At 48.0% G+C, this 26,095-nt stretch overlaps 1 protein-coding gene across 1 annotated transcript in view; it reads right to left on the bottom strand.

Annotated features, from left to right (window-relative positions):
- The window catches only part of LOC132380984 (acidic mammalian chitinase-like), a 50,129-nt gene that overhangs the window by 13,969 nt on the left and 10,065 nt on the right, over positions 1-26,095 (bottom strand). Inside the window, exons 3-10 of the mRNA XM_059950032.1 lie at positions 23,321-23,509; positions 10,290-10,602; positions 7,956-8,140; positions 4,506-4,535; positions 4,221-4,422; positions 2,791-2,847; positions 2,488-2,653; positions 1,228-1,352 (exon numbers count right to left, since the gene is read on the bottom strand). Coding sequence (XP_059806015.1) covers positions 1,228-1,352; positions 2,488-2,653; positions 2,791-2,847; positions 4,221-4,422; positions 4,506-4,535; positions 7,956-7,986 — 611 coding nt within the window. The 5' untranslated portion in view covers positions 7,987-8,140; positions 10,290-10,602; positions 23,321-23,509. The remainder of the gene's footprint in view (positions 1-1,227; positions 1,353-2,487; positions 2,654-2,790; positions 2,848-4,220; positions 4,423-4,505; positions 4,536-7,955; positions 8,141-10,289; positions 10,603-23,320; positions 23,510-26,095) is intronic.

Consider the following 26,095-nt stretch of genomic DNA (forward strand, 5'->3'; position numbering starts at 1 on the left):
GATCACCAATCAACACAAGGGTCCAACCCTTCTAGTCTCAGATCACCAATCAACACAAGGGTCAGTGCTAAGTGGCCAGTTCACTGACTGAGCTGCCCAAAATTGGGATGTGGGTGGTACCTGGAGCTCTCAGAGGAAACCCCCACATAAACAGAAAGAACATACGAACTCCACACTCAGACGGCCCCTGGATGTCAGGATGGAACCTGGAGCTGTGAGGTACTGCTGGGAGAGTGCTCTAACTGGTTCCATCATGGACTAAGTTGGGCGAACTCTATTGCACAGGACAGCAAGAAGCCACTCAGCCACATCCATCATGGGGACAGCTCACCCCACCATTGTGGACATCTAAGGAGGCCATGTCTCGGGAAGGTGACATCCATCATCAGGAACACCACACCTCCACACCGTCAGGGCTATCATCAGGCAGGAGGTCCAGGAGCCTGACGACCTACACCACCAGGTTCAAAGACAGCTTCTTCCTCACCACCTTCAGTTTCGTTAACTGACCTGAAAAAACCCTAACACCAACTCTGACTACGTTTCCCTCTTCCTCTTTACCCTTGCATTAGTGTTAGCTTGTTTATTTTGTTGCGTAAGTTGCTTGTTTTCTAATTTATGTTAATTGAAGATATTATTTTTCATGTTTGTAATGTTAAATAATGCTTATTTCCATGATGTTTATACCCTGGGCGTGTGAATGCCCGTGACAATGAACCTAAGCTTGAATTAGAACTTGCTACAGATACTTTGCACAGTTAAACTTCGGTAATCTGTTATTCATAAATCCTGATGGTTTAACATCTCAATCACAGGAGCTGTCACTCCTGAAACCCACCTTTTGGTTCCCACCCCTCCTGAAACCTACTGGGACTCTGATTCAGGAGCTCCTTGAAACCCATTGGGGTCTTGGCTTCCATACCCCCTTCAACTTGACCAGACCCTTGAAACTCTGGGTTCACAGGAAGATAGGTTGTCATCCAAAAATGTGAATGGGTTGGGAATCTGTGGAAAAAATATCCAACAGTCATCCAGTTGTAACATCAGCCCAATGTCCCAAGAGCGAGGCATTGTGGGTGGTTACGGTGCCAGTGCTCTCCGGGGAGGGAAAGGTGGGCTTCCATGGGAATCTAGGCCCTGAGGTGAGGCCTGAAGGACCATCAGCTTCTGTGTCCCCACCCGAAAACACCCCTCACCCCCTCCACTCCGAATGGCACCAACACTCACTGTCCCAGCTGAGGGATCTCGTAGGCCGTCTCGATGGTGGGTCTGCCGGCAGCCACGGCCGCCGAGAGCAGGAGCCGCGGCCTCCCTGTACTCTTCCCCTCGGCCTCGAAGGCTGAGACCAGCTCCTGAAACACAGAGGTGGACGTCAGTTCCCCCGGTAACGCACATCACAACAGAGTCTGGGAAAGGGACGAGAGAGAGAGGGGGAGGGGGGAGGGAGAGAGAGAGGAGAGAGAGGGAGAGAGAGAAAGAGCTAGCTCTGAAACAGGCCCTTCACCCCAACTAATCTGTACTAGTAAAGATGCCTCAGCCAGGCAAGACATATTTGCCATCACTGAGCCACTATCTCACTAAACTTTTCTGATCCAATGACTTTCAGAAGTCAGGGTGGCTCTGTACTGTACTGGTTAACTCATCGTCTTACAGCACTGGCTATCACCCATCAGGGTTTAATTCCCGCCACCGTCTGTAAGGAGTCTGAACGTTCATCCCGTGACTGTGTAGGCTTCCTCAGGGTGCTCCAGGTTTCCTCCCAGATTCTCACTGTATAAGGTTGGGGTTAGTGAGTTGTGGGCATGCTATGTTGGTGCCAGAAGCGTGGTCCCAGCACAATTCTCGCTACCTCGTTTTATTTATCTATTTGTTTGTTTGTTTGTTTATTTATTGGGACACAACGTGGAACAGGCCCTTCTGGCCCTTCGAAACATGCCACGCAGAATCCGTTGATTTAACCCTAGACTAATCACGGAATTGCATGGTTACATGGTCGGCACAACATTGTGGGCCGAAGGGCCTGTAATGTGCTGTAAATTTCAATGTTTAATGTTCTAATCATGGGACAGTTTACAATGCCTAATGAGCCTACCAACCGGTAGGAAACCGGAGCAACCGGAGGAAACCCACACGGCCACAGGGAGAACATACAAACTCCTTATAGACTGCAGCGAATATTGAACCCGGGTTGCTGCTACTGTAAAACATTGTGTTAACCACCAGGCTACCATGCATTTGATGCAAAGCAATGTAACTCACTGCATGTTTCAGTGTACATGTGACAAATAAAACTAATCTTTATATTTATCCATCTTATACCTCCCTCAACCTCTTCCTCTGGCAGCTCGTTTCACAATTTATCTACCACTCTAGTGTAATAAAGTTGCCCCTGAGTTTCATGTATCCGTTCCTAACCTTGTCTGCCGGTGACAGTGATCTGGGTCATTCAGGAGGGGAGACTCTTCCATTGGCTACGCTCTACCTCACCTGAGTTAGCACGGTGAAGAGATGCTTGTCTTGCGGAGGACTTCCCCTCGATCCAGGATATTCCCAATCGATGTCCAAACCATCAAAGCCATACTTTCGGAGGAAGCTGATGGCGGATGTTATGAAGGTCTGACGGTTTTCACGTGTGGACACCATGGTGCTGAACCTGAGGGAGGAAAATCATCTCTGATGACCGTGACGGGCTGACTGTTCACTCCCAGCTTGGTCACACTTCCCAGTGCGAACGGCAACTGTTCTCATCTCATGACCCAGACAGAAACGAAACAAAATGTGTTCACTTACTGTTGAGTTCCGAAGTTCCAGCCTCCGACAGACAGCAGGGTTTTCAAGTTTTTGTTCCTGTTGAAGATTAAGAGATTGTTGGAGAATCATTCCTGAAATTAAAATATCCCAGTGCCCAAGATTTCGCCCCCAGTTCCAAGTTAACGGTGCCATAGAGTAATGGCTGTACGTTGTCCTTGGGTTTAGAGTTGGGACCAGTTCACCGGAATGGAGTTGGTCTGAAATAATAACTGTTTACACCCCTCCGTAGATGCTGCCTGACGTGCTGAGGTCCTCCAGCGTGCTGCTCAAGACTCCAGTGATCTCACCCTCTCTCTATTCCTCTCTATTTTGTTATCGCTCTATCTCAAGCTTTCATTGCCTCTATTTGTCTCTCTCTGTCTCTCTCATTCTCTGTCTCTGCCTTGCTCTATATCTTTTCGTCCGTCTCGGTCTGTCTGTTTCTCCCTCTGTCACTCACAGGCACACAGAGTTATACAGCACTGTAACAGGCCCTGAGGCCTAACATATCTGTCCCTCTGTCCCTTTCTCTCTCTCTCTCTCTCTCTCTCTCTCTCTCTCTCTCATCCTCTCTCTCTTGCTATCTCTCTCTTGTTCTCTCTGTCTCTCTCTTTCTGTCTTTCAGAATTTCATCACGACCTATTAAGGTGCCAACACAAAACATCAGTTCTTTATTCCTCTCCATAGATGCTGCCTGACGTGCTGAGTTCTCCTCTTTCCTTTCTCTCTCTTCTCTCTCCTCTCCTCTCTCTCTCCCCTCTCACTCTCCTCTCTATCCCTCCTCCTCTCTTTCTCCCTCCTGCCTCTCTCCTCCTTCTCTCTCTACCTCTCTCTCGCTTTCACTCTTGCTCTCCTGTCATTCTGTCATCATTCACAATGAGTCCTCATTCCATTTCTTTACAGAATCCACACTGTCATTTCCCTCTTGCCCGCATTCCCAGAGGATACATTCCAGGGATTTCACATGGTTTACATACCTTTTCCACATAACACATGCTGGGCTTTCGCCAGTGAACCTTCCCCACAGGACCTGCACAGGGCTCACTGCGTCTCTCTGGTTCCCCAGAGTCACGGACGTGTCTGTCCCCAACGTTCCCTGACCAGTGGAGGATCCAGGAGGATCAGGCTGACCAGAGGGAGCCTTTCACACTGTGATCTACAACAAATTTCACTCTACATTTCGATGTAGATGTGACAAATAAAACTTACTTTTAATCTTTATCTTTATCTCTGTGGTTGGTGGGATTAAATGGGAACACCCTGGAGAAGCCCACATAGTTACAGATAGAGCGTGCAAACTCCACACAGACAGCAGTCGAGGTCAGGATCAAACCTGGGACACTGGAAATGTGAGACACTGCACAGCATACTGGAAATGAAAGCACAAAACCTGGGTGCTGGGCCAGGAGGTCAGTTACCGCCCGCCGTACCTGGTCTTCAGCGCGTTGAACGAGTGGTAGAGGGTCACGTCGTTCCACTCGTAGGTGACGATCTTGTTGTTGCTCATTACGGCAAAGGCATAGATCAGGTGGGTGCACATACAGGGGTCGATGTCATCGGGGACGTATTTCGCCGCTCCGGGTCGGTACTGAGCCCAGTTGGCAAAGTAACACGCCAGTCTGTAGGCGGAGCCTGCGGGCGAGACACAGGAGTGAGGAGAACGCCGCGACCCAGCAGACAAAGTGAAGCAAAGATGGAGATGCACAGAGACTCACCCAGTTGCAGGCAGGCCAGCAAGACCACCGCTGTAAGAGAGAACACAGGGTCAGTGTCTGAGTGACGATCCGGTTCCTCCTGAACGATCAGGGTTGTTGCTCTTTTCCCAAGTACAGGCTGAGCTCCGGGATCTCAGCTCCCTGACCTGGGTTCTGATGGTGAGGCGCTCCCGTCCCTAAGCTTTCAGTTACTCAGAACTGCTGAAAGATCTCACGGTGAGCTCTGATTGGATTTGTCTGTTTGTTCATTCAGAAGATCGGGGACTCACTGACAAGCCCGGTATTTACAGCCCATCGATGACTACCCCTCGAAACTCGGCACAGAACCATCAGCTCTCAGCTGCTCATAGAACCATAGAGTCTGAGACAGGTGAGGCACATAAAAAGGCCCTTCGGCCCACTGAATCAGTGCTGGCCTTCAGCTACCCATCAACACCAATCTGACACTGATCTATTTTGCTTATTCTCCACACCCTCTCACACCTCCCCCCAGATTCTATCCCTCACCTACACACTCAGGGCAATTTACCCACCAACACACACATCTTTGATATGTGGGAGGAAACAGGTGCACTCAAAGGAAACCCATTGAGCTACAGGGAGAACATGCGAACTCCACACAGACAGCGCCTGAGGTGAGGATCGAACTGGTGTCTCTGATGTGAGGTTGGGTAGTGTTTCTATCAGCTGCTGCTCACTGAGAGATGAAGATCCCTCTGACTCATATTTACTGAGCAATTGTGATGTTGGGTATCAAGGAATAGGAACGGAGTGGGCCATTCAGCCCCTAGTCCCTGCTACCCCATTCAACAAAGTCATAAACAGTCTTCTACCTCAGTACCACCTTCTTACTCTATCCCCATCTCCCTCAATCCCCTCACCATCTGGAAATCAACCACTCAATGTCTCAGATATTTCCAACAACTGAACTCCCACAGATTAGGTGGAGATTTCCAACGATCCACCAACCCCTGGGTGAAGAAATTTCTTCCCGTCTCTGGTCTGATTGGTAACCCCTCACTTTGAGAAAGTGACTACAGATTGCAGATAACCCCAGTCAGGGGAAACAGTGACTCTGCATTCAGACTGTTCAGCCCAGGGAGAACCTTGTCCACCTCAGTTAGGGACGAGACTGTGGTTCTGTGATCACCACTCCTAGTTCTGGCTTTTTAGTTCCAGATTTCCAGAATCAGAACTTCAATGTCCAATGTCCAATTTCCAATGTCCCTTCCAATTTCCCTAATTCCTGTTTTGTAGGAATTCACTGATACATGAACACGTTGACGTGAAGGATCAACTCACCTGCAGTGATTATGAATTTTGCCATCTTGCAGTCCATGGAGTGTGCGAGCCCTGATGGCTCTTTATACCATGTCCTTATCTCTGTTTATTAATAACTTATTTTGTTGAGAGCTCTATAGTTTTGGAAAAGCAATCAGCAATGCTTTAGATATCTACTTTTAACCTCAGCAAGTATTTGTCCTGATAATTTTATTGTGAACCTTACCTTGATCAATACTGATAAACCAACCTCGAGGCTTGTCCTTCATTAGAGCCACACTCCTCTTTTACTTCTAGGAAAAATAGTCTAAAACCTCAAAACATTGGGAGGACTTTTAGAGAACTCTTAGAGCAATGTCCTCTGTTGAAGGTGGAGAAGGGCTTGTTTGCTCTGTGCCGTGTCGTGTGACGTGGATGACCATGGTGTTTCCATGACTGTGATTGCTCTTGGCAAATTTTTCTGCAGAAGCAGTTTGGCATTGGTTCTCTTCTCTCTTTCAAGAAACCTAAGTGGCAGGGTGGTGTGATGATGCCCCAGCCATCATCAATACTCTTCTGGGAATGTCTGCCTCATGTCAGTGGTCACATAACCAGTGTTGTTGCATGAATGGAGTCATCGGAGAAATGTACTGGCAGATCTGAAGCAGCCTCTGTATTGGACGAAACAATATACAGCAGGAATCATAATGGAGACCCTGTTGGTGGAATGGCCTGGTAGGCCCAGGCCATATATAACCTTTTATGTGCTAAAGATCAAAGAAAAATTCTGGAGAATCCAAGCAAATCCATATTTGCAATGCTTTCCTCGAACTACACACCTCTTTTGCAGTCATACTACAGACGCCCGAGAACACACAAATAACAAAGTTAAATTAGCATAGTCTGCCCATTGTTCAGAGTTGCATTTTAAATTTAATCAGCAATGCATATTCAGATCTGAAGGTTGCTCACTGGAGTCAATATTCACCTTATGTCCTAACCCCCAAAACGCCCTAACAACCAGGACTTGTAATTGCACCAGCTGTTCCTACGATCTCCTGCTCCCATGGCTTCACGTGACCCTGGTCAGGGGGCTAAACAGGTAATACAACTTGCAGGCTAGTGGAGGGGAGGAACATCTTACACCTCCCTTTGTACAGACGTATCTCCACCCTGCCACTTACGTTGCTTAAAAAGGAGAAGGGTAAAATTGTACAAGGCATTGGTAAGGCAGAATTTGGAGAATTATGTACAGTTCTGGTCACCGAATTATAGGAAGGATGCCAACAAAATAGAGAGAGTACAGAGGAGATTTACTAGAATGTTACCTGGGTATCAGCACCTAAGTTACAGAAAAAGGTTGAACAAGTTAGGTCTTTATTCTTTGGAGCATAGAAGGTTGAGGGGGGACTTGATAGAGGTAGTTAAAATTATGAGGGGGATAGATAGAGTTGACGTGGATAGGCTTTTTCCATTGAGAGTAGGGGAGATTCAAACAAGAGGACATGAGTTGAGAGTTAGGGGGAAAAAGTTTAGGGGTAACACAAGGGGGAACTTCTTTTACTCAGAGAGTGGTAGCTGTGTGGAACGAGCTTCCAGTAGAAGTGGTAGACGCAGGTTCGATTTTGTCATTTTAAAAAAGATTGGATAGGTATACGGACAGGAAAGGAATGGAGGGTCATGGGCTGAGTGCAGGTTGGTGGGACTAGGTGAGAGTAAGCGTTTAGCACGGACTAGAAGGGCCGAGATGGCCTGTTTCCGTGCTGTGATTGTTATCTGGTTAAATGGTACTCGCTTTTAACTGTTATTGTTTTATTCATGTCTCGTCTTGCACACTGTTCATACAGATTAAATCAATATACAGTGTATCGATATGGAATAAGGTCAAAGAATAACAGTGCAGAATAAAGTGTAAAAGCTATCAAAAAAAATCCCGTGCAGTATTTCCTACTTTATGGTCTCATACTTCATCATTTAACTGTTAAATGATGAAGTATAAGACCATAAAGTATGAAATTATGATTTCAGGAGTCCACGTTATGGTCCAAGAAGTCCATTATCTGAGGGCAGTGGGAGAGGAGCTGCTCTTGAGCCCGATGGTACGTGCTTTCAGTCTTTTGTATCTTCTGCCTGGTGGGAGAGAGGAGAAGAGAGAATGTTGAAGAAGGTGGGATCTTTCATTTTCCTTACTGAGGCAGTGAGAAATACAGACAGAGTCCATAGGTAGGAGACCGGTTTCCGTGACGTGCTGAGTTGTGTCCACAACCCTCTGCAGTTTCTTTCAGACCATACCAAGCTGTGACGTATCCAGGCAGATTGCTTTCAATGGTGCATTGGTAAGAGTCGTCGGGGACATGCCGAATTTTCTTGTACTCCTGAGGAAGCAGAGTTCCAGTTCACATTAAGGCTGAACTAATAAACGATCTGTGAATTATTTGACAACAGACGATATGCAAATACAGAAAGATGTAAGCATCTGTCCTGGTTTAATCCCAATAGCTTCAAAGCCCAGAACTTACTACTGCCACCACATACAGCAGCCTTAAGTCCCACACCACAAGTACAGGAGCCTCTGGACCCTCACCACCAGATTCAGGAACAGTTATCACCCTACAAACATCAGGCTCCTGACCCGACTCACCTCAACTCTGAACCGACTCCACACCCTCCAGCCTCGGTTATATTTTATTTGCACAGTTTGTGTTCTTTTGCACACTCGTTGGTTGTTTGTTTATTTATAGTCCTTCAAAAATTCTATTGTATTTCTTTATTTTCCTTTAAATGCCCTCAAGTAAATGAATCTTAATGTGGTATATGGTGACATTCAAAGATTCAAAGTATGCGTACATATGCACACTTTAACAATGCACCCCCTCCTTCACCATTCCCCATTCCCATTTCCCTCTCCCACTTTATCTCCTTGCCTGCCCATCACCTCCCCTTGGTGCTCCTCCACCTTTTCTTTCTTCCATGGCCTTCAGTTCTCTCCCATCAGATTCCCCCTTCTGCAGCCCTGTATGTCTTTCACCAATCGACTTCCCAGCTCTTTATGTCACCCCCCCCCGTCACTCCCAGTTTCACCCCCCCGTCACTCCCAGTTTCACCCCCCATCACTCCCAGTTTCACCCCCCCATCACTCCCAGTTTCACCCTCCCCGTCACTCCCAGTTTCACCCCCCGTCACTCCCAGTTTCACCCCCGTCACTCCCAGTTTCACCCCCCCATCACTCCCAGTTTCACCCCCCCATCACTCCCAGTTTCACCCTCCCCGTCACTCCCAGTTTCACCCCCCGTCACTCCCAGTTTCACCCCCGTCACTCCCAGTTTCACCCCCCCATCACTCCCAGTTTCACCCTCCCCATCACTCCCAGTTTCACCCTCCCCATCACTCCCAGTTTCACCCCCCCATCACTCCCAGTTTCACCCTCCCCATCACTCCCAGTTTCACCCCCCCCATCACTCCCAGTTTCACCCTCCCCATCACTCCCAGTTTCACCCCCCCATCACTCCCAGTTTCACCCCCCCATCTCTCCCAGTTTCACCCCCCATCACTCCCAGTTTCACCCCCCATCACTCCCAGTTTCACCCTCCCCATCACTCCCAGTTTCACCCCCCCATCACTCCCAGTTTCACCCTCCCCATCACTCCCAGTTTCACCCCCCATCACTCCCAGTTTCACCCTCCCCATCACTCCCAGTTTCACCCCCCATCACTCCCAGTTTCACCCTCCCCATCACTCCCAGTTTCACCCCCCATCACTCCGTTTCACCCTCCCCATCACTCCCAGTTTCACCCCCCATCACTCCCAGTTTCACCCTCCCCATCACTCCCAGTTTCACCCCCCCATCACTCCCAGTTTCACCCCCCCATCTCTCCCAGTTTCACCCCCCCATCACTCCCAGTTTCACCCCCCCATCTCTCCCAGTTTCACCCTCCCCATCACTCCCAGTTTCACCCTCCCCATCACTCCCAGTTTCACCCCCCCCATCACTCCCAGTTTCACCCCCCCATCTCTCCCAGTTTCACCCCCCCATCACTCCCAGTTTCACCCCCCCGTCACTCCCAGTTTCACCCCCCCATCACTCCCAGTTTCACCCTCCCCATCACTCCCAGTTTCACCCCCCCCATCACTCCCAGTTTCACCCCCCCGTCACTCCCAGTTTCACCCCCCCGTCACTCCCAGTTTCACCCCCCCCATCACTCCCAGTTTCACCCCCCCATCTCTCCCAGTTTCACCCCCCCATCACTCCCAGTTTCACCCCCCCGTCACTCCCAGTTTCACCCCCCCATCACTCCCAGTTTCACCCTCCCCATCACTCCCAGTTTCACCCCCCCATCACTCCCAGTTTCACCCTCCCCATCACTCCCAGTTTCACCTCCCCATCACTCCCAGTTTCACCCCCCCCATCACTCCCAGTTTCACCCTCCCCATCACTCCCAGTTTCACCCTCCCCATCACTCCCAGTTTCACCCCCCCATCACTCCCAGTTTCACCCTCCCCATCACTCCCAGTTTCACCTATCACCTTGTGCTTCTTCCTCCCCTTCTGCCACCTCCTTACTCCAACTCTTCATCTTTCTTTCTGCAGTCCTGACGAGGGGTCTCGGCCAGAAACGTCGGCTATTTACTTTTTTCCATAGATGCTGCATGGCCTCCAGCATTTTGTGTGTGTAGTTGTGCTGCTCTCTCTTGGGTGACCCAGTAACCACCTGTTTACCACCATCCACAACTAGCCCGTTGCAATGGAATGGAGTTGATCTGTTTGCCTGTGGGACAACACCACCACCTGCTGGACAAACCGGTAAACTTCTGGAGGAACTCAGTGGGTCAGGCAGACTCTGTAGAGGGAGTCAGAATCAGGTTTAATATCACTGGCGTACGTCGTGAAATTTGTTGTTTTGTGGCAGCAGTACATTGCGATACATAATAATATAAAAATGTATATTACAGCAAATATATAGTACATATAGTGGGAATGGTGAAGGGGGGGACGTCCATTACTGAGAGTCCATAATGATAGACGAGGAAGCTCGTTAAACTCAACAACCATTTTATTGTGATAAACACAAAGCAGACCGGGCACTCTGACCTGGAGAGTGAATCCAACCAGTCTCCACTTACGGGGGAGGTGTCCACTACAAACGTCGTCACTACCTCCTCCCATAGATGCTGTCTGGCCTGCTGAGTTCTGCCAGCATTTTGTGTTTTTATTTATTTCCAGCATCTGCAGATTCACTCGTGTGACCATCGCACACCCTGGTTACAGTTAGGGTGACCCATAAATACACAAGCGAATAACTATATACAGTAACCCAAGCTAAAATGGAACAATAAGTGAACTGGAACGTCCCACCAAAAGCATTTTAGCACAATAACAATAAACAGTGTTGGTCATTAGAAATGCGGGGGTGGGATGTCAATATACATATCGTCTCGGGGGTGAGGGGTTATAACAGTACTCCACTGAATAAAGGAGGATGGGGACTTGGAATTGTCAAAGCCACAGTTCTGTAAGAAATGTGAAACATCCATGAGTGGATGGAAGAGAGAGTTGGCCCCCTAAGGACGGCTGCTAGGAGTACAGCTCAGACAGCAGGCAGGGGATATGGAAATGGAGGTGAGTGAAGCAGAGCCAGAGGACCAGAGACTACGGCAGGACAAGCCACTGCATGAGATGTACCATTGCCAGATAGCAGAGGTGCTTGACATTAGAAAGTCCTTTTTAAAACCTTTTGTTAATGATTCTATTACTGGTATCTATAACTTGTTGATTGATTCTAGACAAGACTTTTTAGATAAAATAAAAAAGGCTTGGGAGGATGACCTAAATGATCAGATTTCTGATGAAAGGTGGAATAAAATTCTTAAACAGGTTAATAAATCATCCTTCTGTGCTCGTCATTCTCTTCTACAATTTAAAGTGGTTCATAGAGCTTACATTTCTAAACAGAAGCTGTCCAGTTTTTACCCGAAAGTTTCTCCACTTTGTAATAAATGCAACTCTCTTTAATTCATATGTTTTGGTTTTGCCCTAAAATTGAAAAGTTTTGGCGGGAAGTATTTCATACCTTCTCTCAACTTCTTAGGGTCCAATTTGACCCAAATCCCCTTACTGCCTTGTTTGGTATTATTGCAAATGAAGATATAACTTTAAATACTCCTAACCTACAGGTTTTAGTTTTTACCTCTCTTTTAGCAAGGAGAGCAATCTTGCTTAAATGGACGGAGTCTACCCCTCCTACACATCTTCAATGGCTACGTGATATTATGTCTATTTTAAACTTAGAAAAGATCCGCTGCTCAGTCTTAAATTCAAAACAATCTTTTTATGATATCTGTGGACTTTTCCTAAATTACTTTTCCAATTTATAAAGTTTAACAGTGCACAGACTTTTATGTATATTTTTATCTTCTCTTCTTAAGCGAATGTTTTTTTTCTAATTATCCATTATCATCCATCAGCTTTTTTCTTTGGTAGGGGGTTGACTTTTTTAATATAAAAAATTTCTTTTATGATGTATGACTTATCTTTAAATTTTTGATTACAGAGTGGTATACCTTTATGTGATATGCTATAACATTTTGATCAATTTTATTACAATATATGAATGTACACTAGTTACGTTGAGATGTATCTATGTGTTGCACTCTGTAAATCTTGTTTTTTTTCTGAATAAAAATATTGTAAAAAGAAAAAGTCCTACCAATGGTTGGAAATGGTAGGGACAGCACAGAGACGCCGCTTGTGGCTGCACAAGAACAAGGCAATAGAAGCAGGGGCCTATCTTGCCAGACAAGACCCGAGATGCAGACTATGCAAGAAATCTGCTGAAACCATCAGGCAGGGACAGCATGCACTCAACAGCACAACCAAGATGCAGGAATTGTGCACAGGAACACCTGCACGGAGTATGGATTGGACACTCCCAAGTCCAAATGGGAACACACCCGAGAAGATAGTGGAGAATGACAAAGCTAAGATCTTGTGAAACTGCAGAGTGAGAAGCAGGTACTGGCCAACCAATCAGACAGAATAACACTGGACAAGGAACAGAAGAAAGCAATAGTAATTGATGTGGCAATCCAGAATGACAGTAACATCAGGAAGAAAGAATATGAGAAGCTGGAGAAATGCCATGGCTTGAAAGAGCAGATAGAAAGGACATGGAAGGTTAAAGTGTGAGTAATCCTGATGGTAATAGGAGCACTTGGAGCTGTGACACCTGGACTGGGAGAGTGGCTCTAAAAAATCCCCGAACAGCATCTGAGATCTCAGTCCAGAAGAGAGCACTACTGGGAACAGCAAGGATACTGCACCAAACTCACAAGCTCCCAGACCTTTGGTAGAGGACCTGAGATTGAGGGGAAAAATACACATATACACCACCCATAAGGGGTGAGGAAAAATGTATAATAGTTAAATTAAATAAGTAGTGCAAAAACAGAAATAAAATGGAGCGAGGAAGTTTTCATGGGTTCAATATCCATTCAGAAATTGGATGGCAGAGGGGAAGAAGCTGTTCCTGAGTCGCTGAGTGTGAGCCTTCAGGCTTCTGTACCTCCTCCCTGATGGTAGCAATGAGAACCAGGCCTGACCTGGGTGATGGGGTCCTTAATAACGGACAGTTGATATTTTGGGATTGAGCCCCTTCATCTGGGCTGATAGCATGGCCTTCTGCTTTGGGTAAGTAATATACAAGTGTGAGATGATGCATTTTGGAATGTCAAACCAGCACAGGATTTACACTGTGAATGGCAGGGTTCGAGGGAATGTGATGAAACAGAGAGACCAAGTTCATTGAAAGCAAAGCCACAGGTGGACAGGGTGGTGAACAGGGCCTTTAGCATGCTGGCCTTCATTGGTCAGGCACTGGGACATGTTGCAGCTCTGTAAGCCATTGGTGAGTCCCACTTGGCGTGCTGTGTACAATTTTGGTCACCCTGTTACGGAAACGATATGATTAATCAGGACAGAGCTCAGGGTGTTGCCAGGACTCAAAGGCCCGAGTTATGGAGAGAGGACGGCGAGGGTGGGTCTTCATTCCTTGGAGCATAAGAAAATGGGGGGGGAGACTTTATAAAAATGTTTAAAACTATGATTGGGTGTGTGGCAATGGTCTTTTCTCTGGAGTAGGGGAGTCCAAGACTGGGGGTGGGAGACAGAGGGTTGGTGTGCGAGGGGAAAGATTCGAAACGGACCGGAGAGGAAACCTTTCCACACAGAGGGTGATGACTATATGGAACGGCGTGCCAGAGGAAGTGATTGAGGCGGGTAGAACAAGATGATTTAAGAAGCATTTGGGTAGGTACAGAAAGGGGCAGAGTTTGGAGGAATATGAGCTAAATACAGGAAATTGGGACTAGCTGAATGGTTTAGGACTAGCTAGGTGGATACATTGGTCAGTACGTTATTGGGCAGGAGGTCCTGTATTCGTGCTAAATTACTCAATGACTCTATGCTATCTGCCTGCATTTATGCAACGCTGAAAGATAGCTATTGCCATTTAATTCTAGAGATAGATTGTTTAAATATGTATAAGTTCAAAGTAAATTTATTATCTAAGTATGTATATGTCACCATGTGCTACCCTGAGATTCATCGGCTTGCAGGCCTTCACAGTAGAACAAAGAAATACAACAGAATCAATGAAAATCTTCACACAAAGACTGACAACCAATGAGCAAAAGGAGAAAGGCTTCTAAAACACAAATAAGTAAATAAATAATAACTAAGAACATGACGTACAAACACGCTGGAGGAACTCAGCAGGTCAGGCAGCATCTGTGGAAACGAGCAGTCAACATTTCGGGCCGAGACCCTTCGTCAGGACTGAAGGGGGGTGCAGGGGCCCTATAAAGAAGGTGGGGGGAGGGGGGAATGTGCCAGGTGGAAAACCAATCAGAGGAAAGATCAAGGGGTGGGGGAGGGGAAGCAGGGAGGGGATAGGCCAGAGAGGTGAAGAAGGAATGTAAGGGGAAAGCACTATGGGCAATAGAAGAAGGCAGAGCCATGAGAGGTGATAGGCAGCTGGAGGAGGAGGCAGAGTGAAAGTGGGATGGGGGAAGAGAGAGGGAGGGAATTACCGGAAGTTGGAGAATTTGAAGTTCCCTCCCTCTCCCTTCCCCATCCCACTTTCACTCTGTCTCCTCTTCCAGCTGCCTATCACCTCTCATGATTCAGCCTTCTTCTACTGTCCACAGTGCTTTCCCCTTAGATTCCTTCTTCACCTCTCCTGCCTATCCCCTCCCTGCTTCCCCTCCCCCACTCCTTGATCTTTCCTCTGATTGGTTTTCCACCCTCCCCCCCACCTTCTTTATAGGGCCCCTGTCCCCTCCCTCTTCAGTCCTGACGAAGGGTCTCGGCCCGAAACGTTGACTGCTCCTTTCAACGGATGCTGCCCAACCTGCTGAGTTCATCCAGCTTGTTTGTACGTCTTGATTTGACCACAGCATCTGCAGTGCACTTTGTGTTAACTAAGAACATGCGTTGGAGAGCCCTCGACATCGGAGGACATTGATACTAACTAGGTGTGTTGGCCTTCGTTGGCCTTCGGGGGACTCAATTCAAGAGCCGAGAGGTAACGTTGCAACTGTATAAAACCCTGCACTCGGAATGTGGTGCTCTGTTCTGGTCGCCTCATTATAAGAAGGATGTGGAAACTTTGGAAAGGTGCAGAGGAGATTTACTAGGGTGCTGCCTGGTCTGGACAGCATATCTCATGGGAATAGGTTGAGCAAGCCATGGTTTTTCTCTTCGAAGCGAAAGAGAATGAGAGGTGACTTGATAGAGGTGTACAAGACGATAAGAGGCATAGACAGAGTGGATTTTTCCCCAGGGTGGAAATGGCTAATGTGAGTGGACATGATTTTAAGGTGATTGGAGGAAAGTACAGGGGGGATGTCAGAGGTAGCTTATTTACAGAGAGTGGTGGAGGCAGGTACATTAAGGACATTGAAGAGTCTCTTAGATAGGCACATGGACAATAGAAAAATGTGTGGGAGGGAAGGGTTAGAATGATTTTAGAATAAGTTAAAAGGTTGGCTCAGCATGTGGCCAAAGGGTCTGTACTGTACTGTGCTGTAATGTTCTACATTCTAATACAGAAGACTTCAGTACTATTCAACAAGCTTCAAAACCTCATCCTTTGTAACCTTTGTAAGAGTAAGCCTGCACTGTTCCCTGTTACTACTGATGGTGAGGACGTGGATGTGGGGAGGACCTACAAGGACCTGGGGGTGCAGCTGGATAACAGACTTGAGTGGAGCACCAACACAGAGGCTGTGTACAAGAAAGGCCAAAGTCACCTCTTCTTGCTGAGGAGACTGAGGTCCTTTGCAGTATGCAGGTCTCTCCTTCGTATGTTCCACTAGTCTGTTGTCACCACTACAATCTTCTTTCTATGTGCTGGGGCAATGGCATCAACACGGGTAACATCAACTGGCTCAATGAACTGATTAGAAAGGCTGGCTCTGTTATAGGAGTCAAACTAGACACACTGGAGGCTGTGGTGAAACAGGATCCGATGGAAAATCCTGGCAATTCTGGACAATGTTTCTCACCCACTGCCTGCCGCCTTGTCTGAACAGAGGAGCACTTTCAGTAATAGACTAAGACAACTGCGCTGCTTCGAAGAGTGCTAGATGAGGTCATTCTTACCCTTGGCCTTTAGACTCTATAATGAGTCAATCTATAGCTGGGAAAGTGATGACCCCCCTCCCTGTTAGACTGCTTGAGGTAACTTATTTTTTATTCTTTACACTTCTCTTATAATATTTATATCTGTGCATTTGTAATGCTACTGTGACACTGTAATTTCCTTTTGGGATCAATAAAGTATCTATCTATCTTCCTCTGCAAATGGATCCTTGACTTCCTGATTGGGAGGCTATAGTCAGTGCGGATTGGAACCAACGTTGCTGACTTGGGACAGGTGTACCTCAGGGAGGCCTGTTTCACCTGATGCTCTTCTCTCTCCACACCCTTAACTGTGTGGCTAGGAACAGCTCAAACACCGTGAATAAATTTACCGATTGTTGGCGGAATTTCAGGTGGTGATGAGGAGGCATACAGGGTGAGACAGATCAGCTGGTTGAGTGGTGTCACAGCAACAACTGTCCACTTGGTGTCAGTAAGAACAAGGATTTGACTGTGGACTTCAAGAAAGGGAAGTCGAGGGAACACACTCCGGTCCTCACCGAGGGTCGGCAGTGGAAAGGGTGAGTCTCATGTTCCTGTGTATCAACATTGTCTTGGGCCCAGGATATCGATACACTCACAGAGCAGGCACGCCAGCGGCTAAAACTCATTATGTGTTGAGGAGATTAGGTTTGTCACCAAAAACTCAAGCAAATTTCTACAATAAATGGCGGAAAGCATTCTGACTGGTTGCATCTCTGTCTGGTATGGAGACGCCAGGGAACAGGACCAGAAAAACCTGCAGAGGGTGGTAGACACAGAGGGGTCTATCAAGGGCAATAGCTCCCCACCATCGAGGACATCTTTGAAAGGCGCTGACTCTAGAAGACAGCGTCCATCCTGAAGGACCCTCACCAGGTCTTGCCCTCTTCTCATTACCACCATCAGTGAGGAGGTACAAGAGCCTGAAGACACACAACATTTTCAGCACCAGCTTCTTCCTTCTCTGCCATCAGATTTCTGAATGCTCCATGAACCTGTGAACACTACCAATTTTGCTATCTTTTGGTCTTATTTATTTATTTTAAAATCTATTTCTCATCAACGTTCCCTCTATTTTTTTTAACAGCTGCATGGACCAAAGATTGCGCTGAGCAGGGAATCTTTACATGGCCTGAAAACTGTGCAGCAATTTAAATACTCTTTATATAACATGCACACTATGAATATTTAGAATGAAAATTGAAGAACCACGTACTTTTGGTTTTATTTAATAACTGAAGGGGAGGTACAGTACACAACAAAGAGAATCTTTGGTGTCACATAAACTTTTTCTTGTCTTTCTTTATTCCAGCTGTGCAGCAAAAAAGGCTAAATGCACGGGGTCATTTCAGTCCCTGCAGCTCAGAGGGAACAGAGTTTCTCGTTGGAACGTATAGCAGTTCTTTTATGCATTGCACTGTACAGCTGCCGCAAAAGCTACAAATTTTAAAAGATTCTGGTTCATTGGACTCCATGGAGTTGTTGTGTCATCAGCTCGCATCGGGTGGCGTAACAACACAGCCGGGGAGAGGTCACTGCATTAATCTTTGTCCATGGTCAGGAGCACATTCCGAGTAAAGACTGAGGCGGGAAACTGACAATGGGACCTGCTTCTCCACACTGATCCAGGGAGAGAGCTCGGTAGCCAGGCGCTAAGACGGTAGGACTCAGGAGTTCAAAGTAAATTTATTATCAGAGTACGTACAGCCCTAAGATTCATACTTACTAACTCCATAATAGAATAATAACCTTAATAGAATCAATGAAAGGCTGGACATTCAACCAGTGAAGAAAGGACAACAAACTGTGCAAATACAAAAAGAAAGAAATAATAATGAATAAATAAGCAATAAATATCGAGAACATGAGATGAAGTGTCCTTGAAAGTCAGCCCATTGCTTGTGGAATGGGGCCAGTGAAATTGAATGAAGTTATTCCCTTTGGTTCAAGAGCCTGATGGTTGAGGGGTAATGACTGTTCCTGAGCCTGGTGGTGTGAGTCCTGAGGCTCCTGTACCTCCTTCCCGATGGCAGCAGTCAGAAGAGAGCACGTCCCGGGTGGCAGGGATCCCCATTGTTGGATGTTGCTTTCCTGTGACAGCGTTCCACGTAGATGTGCTCAGTGGTGGGGAGGGCTTTACCTGTGATGGACAGGGCCGTATCCACTACCTTTTGCAGGATTTTTCATTCAAAGACGTTGGTGCTTCCACTCCAGGCTGTGATGCAGCCAGTCAATATACTCTCCACTACACATCTATAGAGGTTTGTCAAAGGTTTAGATGTCATGCAAACTCCTAAAGAAGTAGAGGCGCTGCCGTGTTTTCTTCAAAACTGTACTTGCGTACCGGGCCCAGGACAGGTCCTCCGAAATAATAGCACAGAGGAATCTGAGGTTACCCACTCTCTCTGCCTCTGATGAGGACTGTCTCATTGGCCTCTGGTCTTCTCCTGCTGAAGTCCGTAATCAGCTCCTTGGTCTTGCTTGACGTAGAGAAGGAGGCCGTTGTTGTGGCAGCACACAGCTGGGTTCTCAATCTCCCTCCCAAGTGCCGACTCGTCACCATCTTTGAGCCGGAGAGACTGCAGATGGTGGCGTCTCAAGCAGGAAGCGAAGTGCTGAAGGAAACCCCGCACGTCAGGCAGCGTCTGCGGGGACGGGGCAGAATGGATAGCTGGCACTTTTGGATCGAGACTCTTCATCAGTGCACTGTCCACTTCTCTCGAGAGATGCTGCCGGACCGGCTGAGTTCCTCCACTGGTTTACTTCTGGCAGGGTTGATGTCATCTAGTAACGTGGCGGTGATTTCGATCCCACCAGCTTCCGCAGGGTCAACCAAGGGTTCTTTTCAAGTGCATTTCTTATGACCACAAGACCCTGCTGGAGATCCAGAACTTAATGGTTCTGCAGGTCTGCCCCATCAGTGGTCGGCGGAGAGACTGGATTCTGCTGCTGTCTGTGTCGGAGAGGATTTGGAGGAGTCAGTGCCTGAAGGAGGTGAGCAGTCTAACTGCCAGCGATCGTCCCGGTCGCTTTTCTTGTGATTGCACATCTTTAATGTGGACCGCTGCAAGTCTGGTTCTCTTGTTTATTGACGGATGGCGGGGGGAGCAAGCAAGGCAAGAACCAGACCCCAACCCACGGTGCCGGCTACTTACAGCCGCCCAGGAGAGAGGTGTTGGTGTCAGTTAACTCCACCAGATGGGGCGGTGTGCCCTCCAAGCCGGAGTGGGTGCTGCCCCCTCAGTGTCTGCTCGGCTAAAGGCCAGCAAGGACTTGGACCATCTCTTTCTGTGTGACTGCATTTCACTAATGTCTTATGTTTGCTTTCTATCTTAAGTGTACCTTGTGCTGTGTATGAATGCAGGTGCTGTGTTTTGTACCTTGGCCCCACAGGAACGCTGTTTCATTTGGCTGTATTCATGGATGTTCGTGTATGGATGAACGACAATTAAACTTGAACTTGAACTACCTGAGGAAGTGGTTGAGGCAGGCGCATTAACAATATTTAAAAGGCACTTGGACAGGTCCTATACATGAAGGAGAAAGATTTAGAGCAGGGATTCCCAACCTGGGGTCCCCAGACCCCTCGGTTAATGGTAGGGGTACATGGCATAAAAAAGGTTGTAACCCCCTGGTTTAGAGGGAGATGAGCCAAATGCAAACAAATGGGACTGCTTGGTTTCACCAGGGTAAGCACGGACCAGTTGGGCCTGCCTCCACACTGTAAAACTACTACAGGGCTTTCCCAATTGCATGTCTTTGAATATCAGTGCATTCAACCATCAGGCTCTTGAACAGAGGGGATGACTTCACTCACCCCGTCACTGAACCGTCCCCACAAACTTCAGACTCACTTTTATTATTATTACTTTTTCTTTTGTATTTTCAGTTTGTTGTTTGCCCGTCCCAATGGGTACGGTCTTTCACTGACTCCATTGTGCTTCTTGTGTTCACTGTGTGTGCCCACAGGAAAATGAATCTCGGGGTTGTATATGGTGACATATATGTACTTTGATAATAAATTTACTTTGAACTTTTGAATTAACTTTCCCAATTAATTGAAGTGAATTCTTCAGTGTTTGGAATGAAGAATATTTTGAGCACGCAGATTAGAAATGTCATAGGACGGGAACTAATTGTCAGAATGTATTGCTTGGAAAAACCATTCTGATCTGTCCTCTCCTATTAGGTTCCTTCTTCAGCCCTCTATCTCTGCTTACCCTCTCAGCCCTTCTCTTCTCCTCACACGTCCATCACCTCCCTCTGGTTCCCTTCCTCCCAGGGTCCACCGTCCTCTCCTATCAGATACCCTCTTCAAATGTTTACTTCTTCCACCTACCCATCTTCTGAATACATCCCCCTCCTCCACCCACCATCTTCCCCCTCACCTCAGAAAAAAATTGATTACCTATTGATCTCTGCTCAAATATACCCAATGACTCGGCCTCCACAGCCGTCTATGGCAACGGATTCTACAAATTCACCAATGTCTCGCGAGAGAAATCCCTCCTCATCACTGTTCTGAAGGCACATCCTTCTGTTCTGACCCTTCCACAATTAGAACCATTTATTTTGTCTAAACATCTCCACGTCTGCACTATCCAAGCTCCTTGAAAGTGGCTAACAGGTCAATAAGGTAGTTAAGAATGTTTATGTAATGCTTATTAGTCGAGACATTGAGTTCAAAAGTGGAGAAGTTATGTTGCAACTTTATAAAACTCTGGTTTGACAAAACTCTGGCGTGTTGCGTATAGTTCTAGTCACCCCATCACAGGAAGGATGTTGAGGCTTTGGAGAGGGTGTGGAAAAGCTTCACCAGGATGTTGCCTGGTTTGGAGGGTATGTCCTATCATGAGAGGCTGGACAAACTGGGGCTGTTTTCTCAGGAGCGCTGGAAGCTGAGGGGAGATCTGATCGAGGTTAATTAAATTATGAGAGGCACAGACAGTATCTTTTTCCTGGGGTTGAAATGGTTATTACCGCAGGCCATCCATTGAAGGTGACAGCGGCTACATTCAAGGAAGTTGTGAGGGGTAAATTCTTTTACTCAGAGAGTGGTGGATGTCTGGGATGTGCTGCCTGGTACGGTGGTAGAGGCAGATACATCGGAGGCTGTTAAGAGGCCTTTAGATTGGCACATGGATATGAGGAAGATGGAAGGATATAGGCACTGTGTAAGTAGGAGGGATTAGTGTTTGGGTGGTTTTGATTGCTTTTGAGCTGGTTTGACACAAAATTGTGGGCTGAATGGCCTCTTCCTGCGCTGTACTGTTCTATGTTCTCTGTCTTATGTTCCATCCAGGCCTGTCAGTATCCTGACAGGAAAGGGTTAAAAGATTTTCTTCCATTAATTTTATGACCGTCAGGTAACTTTATGTTAAAATCTTTTTTATTTATTTATTAATTTACTGAAGGCCTCTTCTATTTATTTTTCTAGTTTACTCCAGACTGAACAGTTTGCCTAGTCCACTGGCTGCATTGATTTTATGGCCATTGGACAACTTTTTAAAATTATTTGGAAATCACCTCAGTTTGCTGTACTTGCGTTTAATTATTCCAAACAGAACAATTTACTTAACCACTCAGTCTGTTCCTATTTCGGGAACCATTGCGTAAGTGGTTCACCTTCTCTCCTGGGTTTTCTTGTTTATCTGGAGTGCTTTGGCCCCGTGTAATCGTTAGGAATGTTATTAACAGACGCTTCTGGTTAAAATCAGTCTCAAATCACAACAGGGCTAAGTACTGTAGAGAAAAAATGGGTGTTCTAACATGTCTGCAGCTTATTTCAGGTTGTGGAGGGAGAGGATGTACTGATTAAAGGCTTTTTCCACTGAGGTTGGGGGAGACTAGAACTCAAGGTCGAGGGTTAAGGATGAAAGGTGAAATATTTCACGGGAATATAAAGGGGAGCCTCCATTCAGAGGGTAGTTAGAGTGTGGGATAAGCTGCTGGTGGATGTTCAGCCTCGATCTTTAAAAGAAATTTAGATTAATACATGGATGGGAGTGGTATGGAGTGGTATGGCCCAGGAGCTGGTCGATGGGACTAGGCAGAATAATAGTTTGGCACAGACTAGATGGGCTGAAGGGCCTGTTTCTGTACTGTAGTGTTCTACGATTTTAAGCTCTAAGTTTGGAGGTAATAAGACGATGAGAGGCATTTATTGTGTGGATAGCCAGAGGCTTTTTCCAGGGTTGAAATGCCTAACACAAGGGGGCATAGTTTTGAGGTGCCTGGAAGTAGGTACAGAGGGGATGTCAGGGTATGTGTTTCACACAGAGAGTGGTGGGCGTGTGGAATGCACTGCTGGTGATGGCGGTGGAGGCGGATACGATGGGGTCTTTTAAGAGACTGTTAGATAGGTACATGCTTAGGAAGATAGAGGGCTGTGTGGTAGGATAATTCTAGGCAGTTTCTAGAGTAGGTTACATGGTCAGCACAACGTTATGGGCTGAAAGGCCTGGAGATTTCTACGTTCTATGTTCTTATAAACTGAAGCCTTGCAGGGAGGGGTTCTCTTGTTCCTAAGATTCTCCCCTGCTGTCTGCCTTCACGCCCTGCTAAGTGTTACATTGTTTAACAGAATATTGCATTTCTTTTAAGATTCAGTAGGCTCATATTTTCCTACAGTAAATATTATTTATCTCACGGAAGCCGGCCTCCCCTCCATGGACTCTGTCTACACTTCTCACTGTCTCAGTAAAGCAGCCAGGATATTAGACCCTGACCAACCTGAACATTCCCTCCTCCCTCCACCCACCCCACCACACCTCCCGTTGAGCAGAAGAAAGAAAAGCTGGAACACATGTAACACCAGGCTCAAGGACCGCTCTACCCCATAGTTACAAGATTCACGAGTAGGAAATTTCAAAGATTACCTCTGGGTGAAGAAATCTCTTCTCCTCCCTTAACTGGCTTGGCCCTTTTCTTACGACTGTGATCCACAGATCTAGGCACCACTGGAAGGAGTTGAAGCATTACCGTGCGGACATGCCCTCTTCTCGTTACTACCCTCCGTCAGACGCCTGAATGGACGATGAGGGCCCACTACACAGGATCTGAAAAGGCTGCAGAAGGTTTTAAACTCAGCCAGCCCCATCACGCTCACTGGCCTTCCCAGTATTGTGGCCACCTTCGAAAGGCAGCATCCATCAATAAGGGAACCCTATCTCCCAGGACATGGCCTCTTCGTACTGCTACCATCAGAGGGGAGGTACAGGAGCCGGAACACCTACTCTCAATGTTTTAGGAACAGCTTTTTCCCCTCCACCATCAGATTTCGGAACGGTTCATGAACCGTTTCATTTATTTTGTAATTTATACCATTTTACATCTTTGCTGCTGCAAAAGATACAAATTTTGTGCGGCGTGAGATGATGATAATAAATCTGATTCTGCTTCCTGAATGTGAGCATTTGGCTGCTGGGGAAGATTGGCAGCAGGACGGGGCTCTGGACTGAAGCAGTCCCGAGGTCAAGGGCCTTGGTTGGAAGGGCTTGAGGATGAAGGCTGGCAAGCCCTCAGGTCAGTGAGCCCTAGGATCAGAGGGCTTGGAGGCAAGAACCGCAATGGCCAGTGATTTCCACACCCCCCCCCCCCGCACCCCAGTCAGTGAGTCCCGGGGTCGGAGATCCACACAAGTCTGGAGTTCAAAGCCCCATGATCAGCCAGCTCCTATGTTGATACCGGACACTGAAGCCTTAAGTTTGAAGTCTGGAGGTTGGAGGCCTGATGTCTGTGAGTTTGAGAGCCTGGGCCTAGGACTCCAGAGGTGGCCTGTCCTGGGGTTGGAGGCCTGGCTCTGTTTGTGTGTGTGTGTGTGTGTGTGTGTGTGTGTGTGTGTGTGTGTGTGTGTGTGTGTGTGTGTGTGTGTCTGTGTGTTTGTGTGTGTGTGTGTGTGTGTGTGTGTGTGTGTGTGTGTGTGTGTGTGTGTGTGTGTGTGGTGGGAAGGGTGGCAAAGGGGCCTGTTTTTCTGGTCAGGGTTAAATTCCACTGCCAACTCCCCTCGAAAATTTCCACCTGACGACCGGGGTGGAATTCTCCCACGGATGAACTGATCAAACCAGTTCTGCCAGCTTGACTCATTGCCCACATGAGAGACTGCAGGTGCTCGAATCTGATGCACCACCCAGCCTGCCAGGTGGATTCAGGCGCAAGTATTCTGGATCGAGGTCCTTCACCTGGACCCATCTGACCAACCGGCAGACGTTCCAGACTTCCGGAAGTTACTCCCAGTGATACTGAAGCACACATTTTGTCCTCACTTCTTCCACCTGTCGCACAGCGTGCGCGTGAATTCCCTAGAAAACCCGGCGAGTTTAAAAGCCGTATCAAGCATTCGAGTGGTGCAGATCCCTCTCCGGCTCGGCATCTTTCCACATCCCTAATCCGAATCCAGGCCCCGGCTTCACATCCGGCCCACAGTCCTGACGCTGGCTCCTGTCGCAGACTCTGCCCACACTCCACGCACCGGGCTCAGGGGATGAGGGAGCAAGATACCAAAATATTGGAATGTAGCGGTGTGCTACACGCAGCGCTAAAATTACGACATGGAGTCGGTAACTGCAGTCGAAGGAAAAAACTCTATTCGAAAACTTCAGCCTCACTTTTAAGCCTCTGTCAACCGGCCCCCCATGGCGAAGAGGCTCCAAAGCTCTGTGCTCGCAAACCCCCGTAGGCTATCTAATTGTGAGTCGGTTCGCATACGCTAGGAAATGAGCCGCCACATAACCCCCCCCCAGAACCGGCGATACACCCCCCAATGTCCACAGCCTGGGCCAGAACCTGCTTGGGAGGTCGGCCTCTGCGCCGAGGCGCCGGAAACTCGGCCGGTTGCGCCAGGTCCACATGGGCCGGCTTGAGGCGGTCCACCGTGAAAACCTCCTCCTTCCCCCCAACGTCCAGCACGAACGTGGACCCGTTGTTCCGGAGCACCGTAAACGGCCCCTCGTATGGCCGCTGCAGCGGTGGCCGATGCCCGCCCCTTCGTACAAACACAAACTTACAGTTCCGTAGGTCTTTGGGTACGCAGGTCGGGTGCCGCCCATGCTGTGAAGTGGGTATGGGGGCCAGGCTACCGAGCTTCTCGCGAAGTCTGCCCAGGACTGCAGCGGGTTCTTCCTCTTGCCCCCTCGGGGCTGGTAGGAACTCCCCGGGGACGGCCAGGGGCGCGCCGTATACCAACTCGGCCGACGAGGCGTGCAGGCCGTCCTTGGGCGCTGTGCGAATGCCGAGAAGGACCCAGGGAAGCTCGTCCGCCCAGTTGGCTCCTCGCAGGCGGGCCATGAGGGCCGACTTCAGGTGACGGTGGAAACGCTCCACTAGCCCGTTCGACTGTGGGTGGTAGGCAGTGGTGTGGTGCAGCTGAGTCCCCAAAAGGCTGGCCATAGCTGACCACAGGCTGGAGGTGAACTGGGCGCCTCTGTCGGAGGTAATGTGGGCTGGTACACCAAAGCGGGATATCCAGGTGGCGATCAGGGCTCGGGCGCAAGATTCGGAGGTGGTGTCAGTGAGCGGGACCGCCTCTGGCCATCTTGTGAACCGGTCCACGATAGTCAGGAGGTAACGCGCTCCGCGCGACACTGGCAGGGGGCCCACGATATCCACATGAATGTGGTCGAAACGCCGGTGGGCGGGATGGAACTGCTGCGGTG

This window comes from Hypanus sabinus, chromosome 25 (genome assembly GCF_030144855.1).
Source record: "Hypanus sabinus isolate sHypSab1 chromosome 25, sHypSab1.hap1, whole genome shotgun sequence".
NCBI lineage: Eukaryota > Metazoa > Chordata > Chondrichthyes > Myliobatiformes > Dasyatidae > Hypanus > Hypanus sabinus.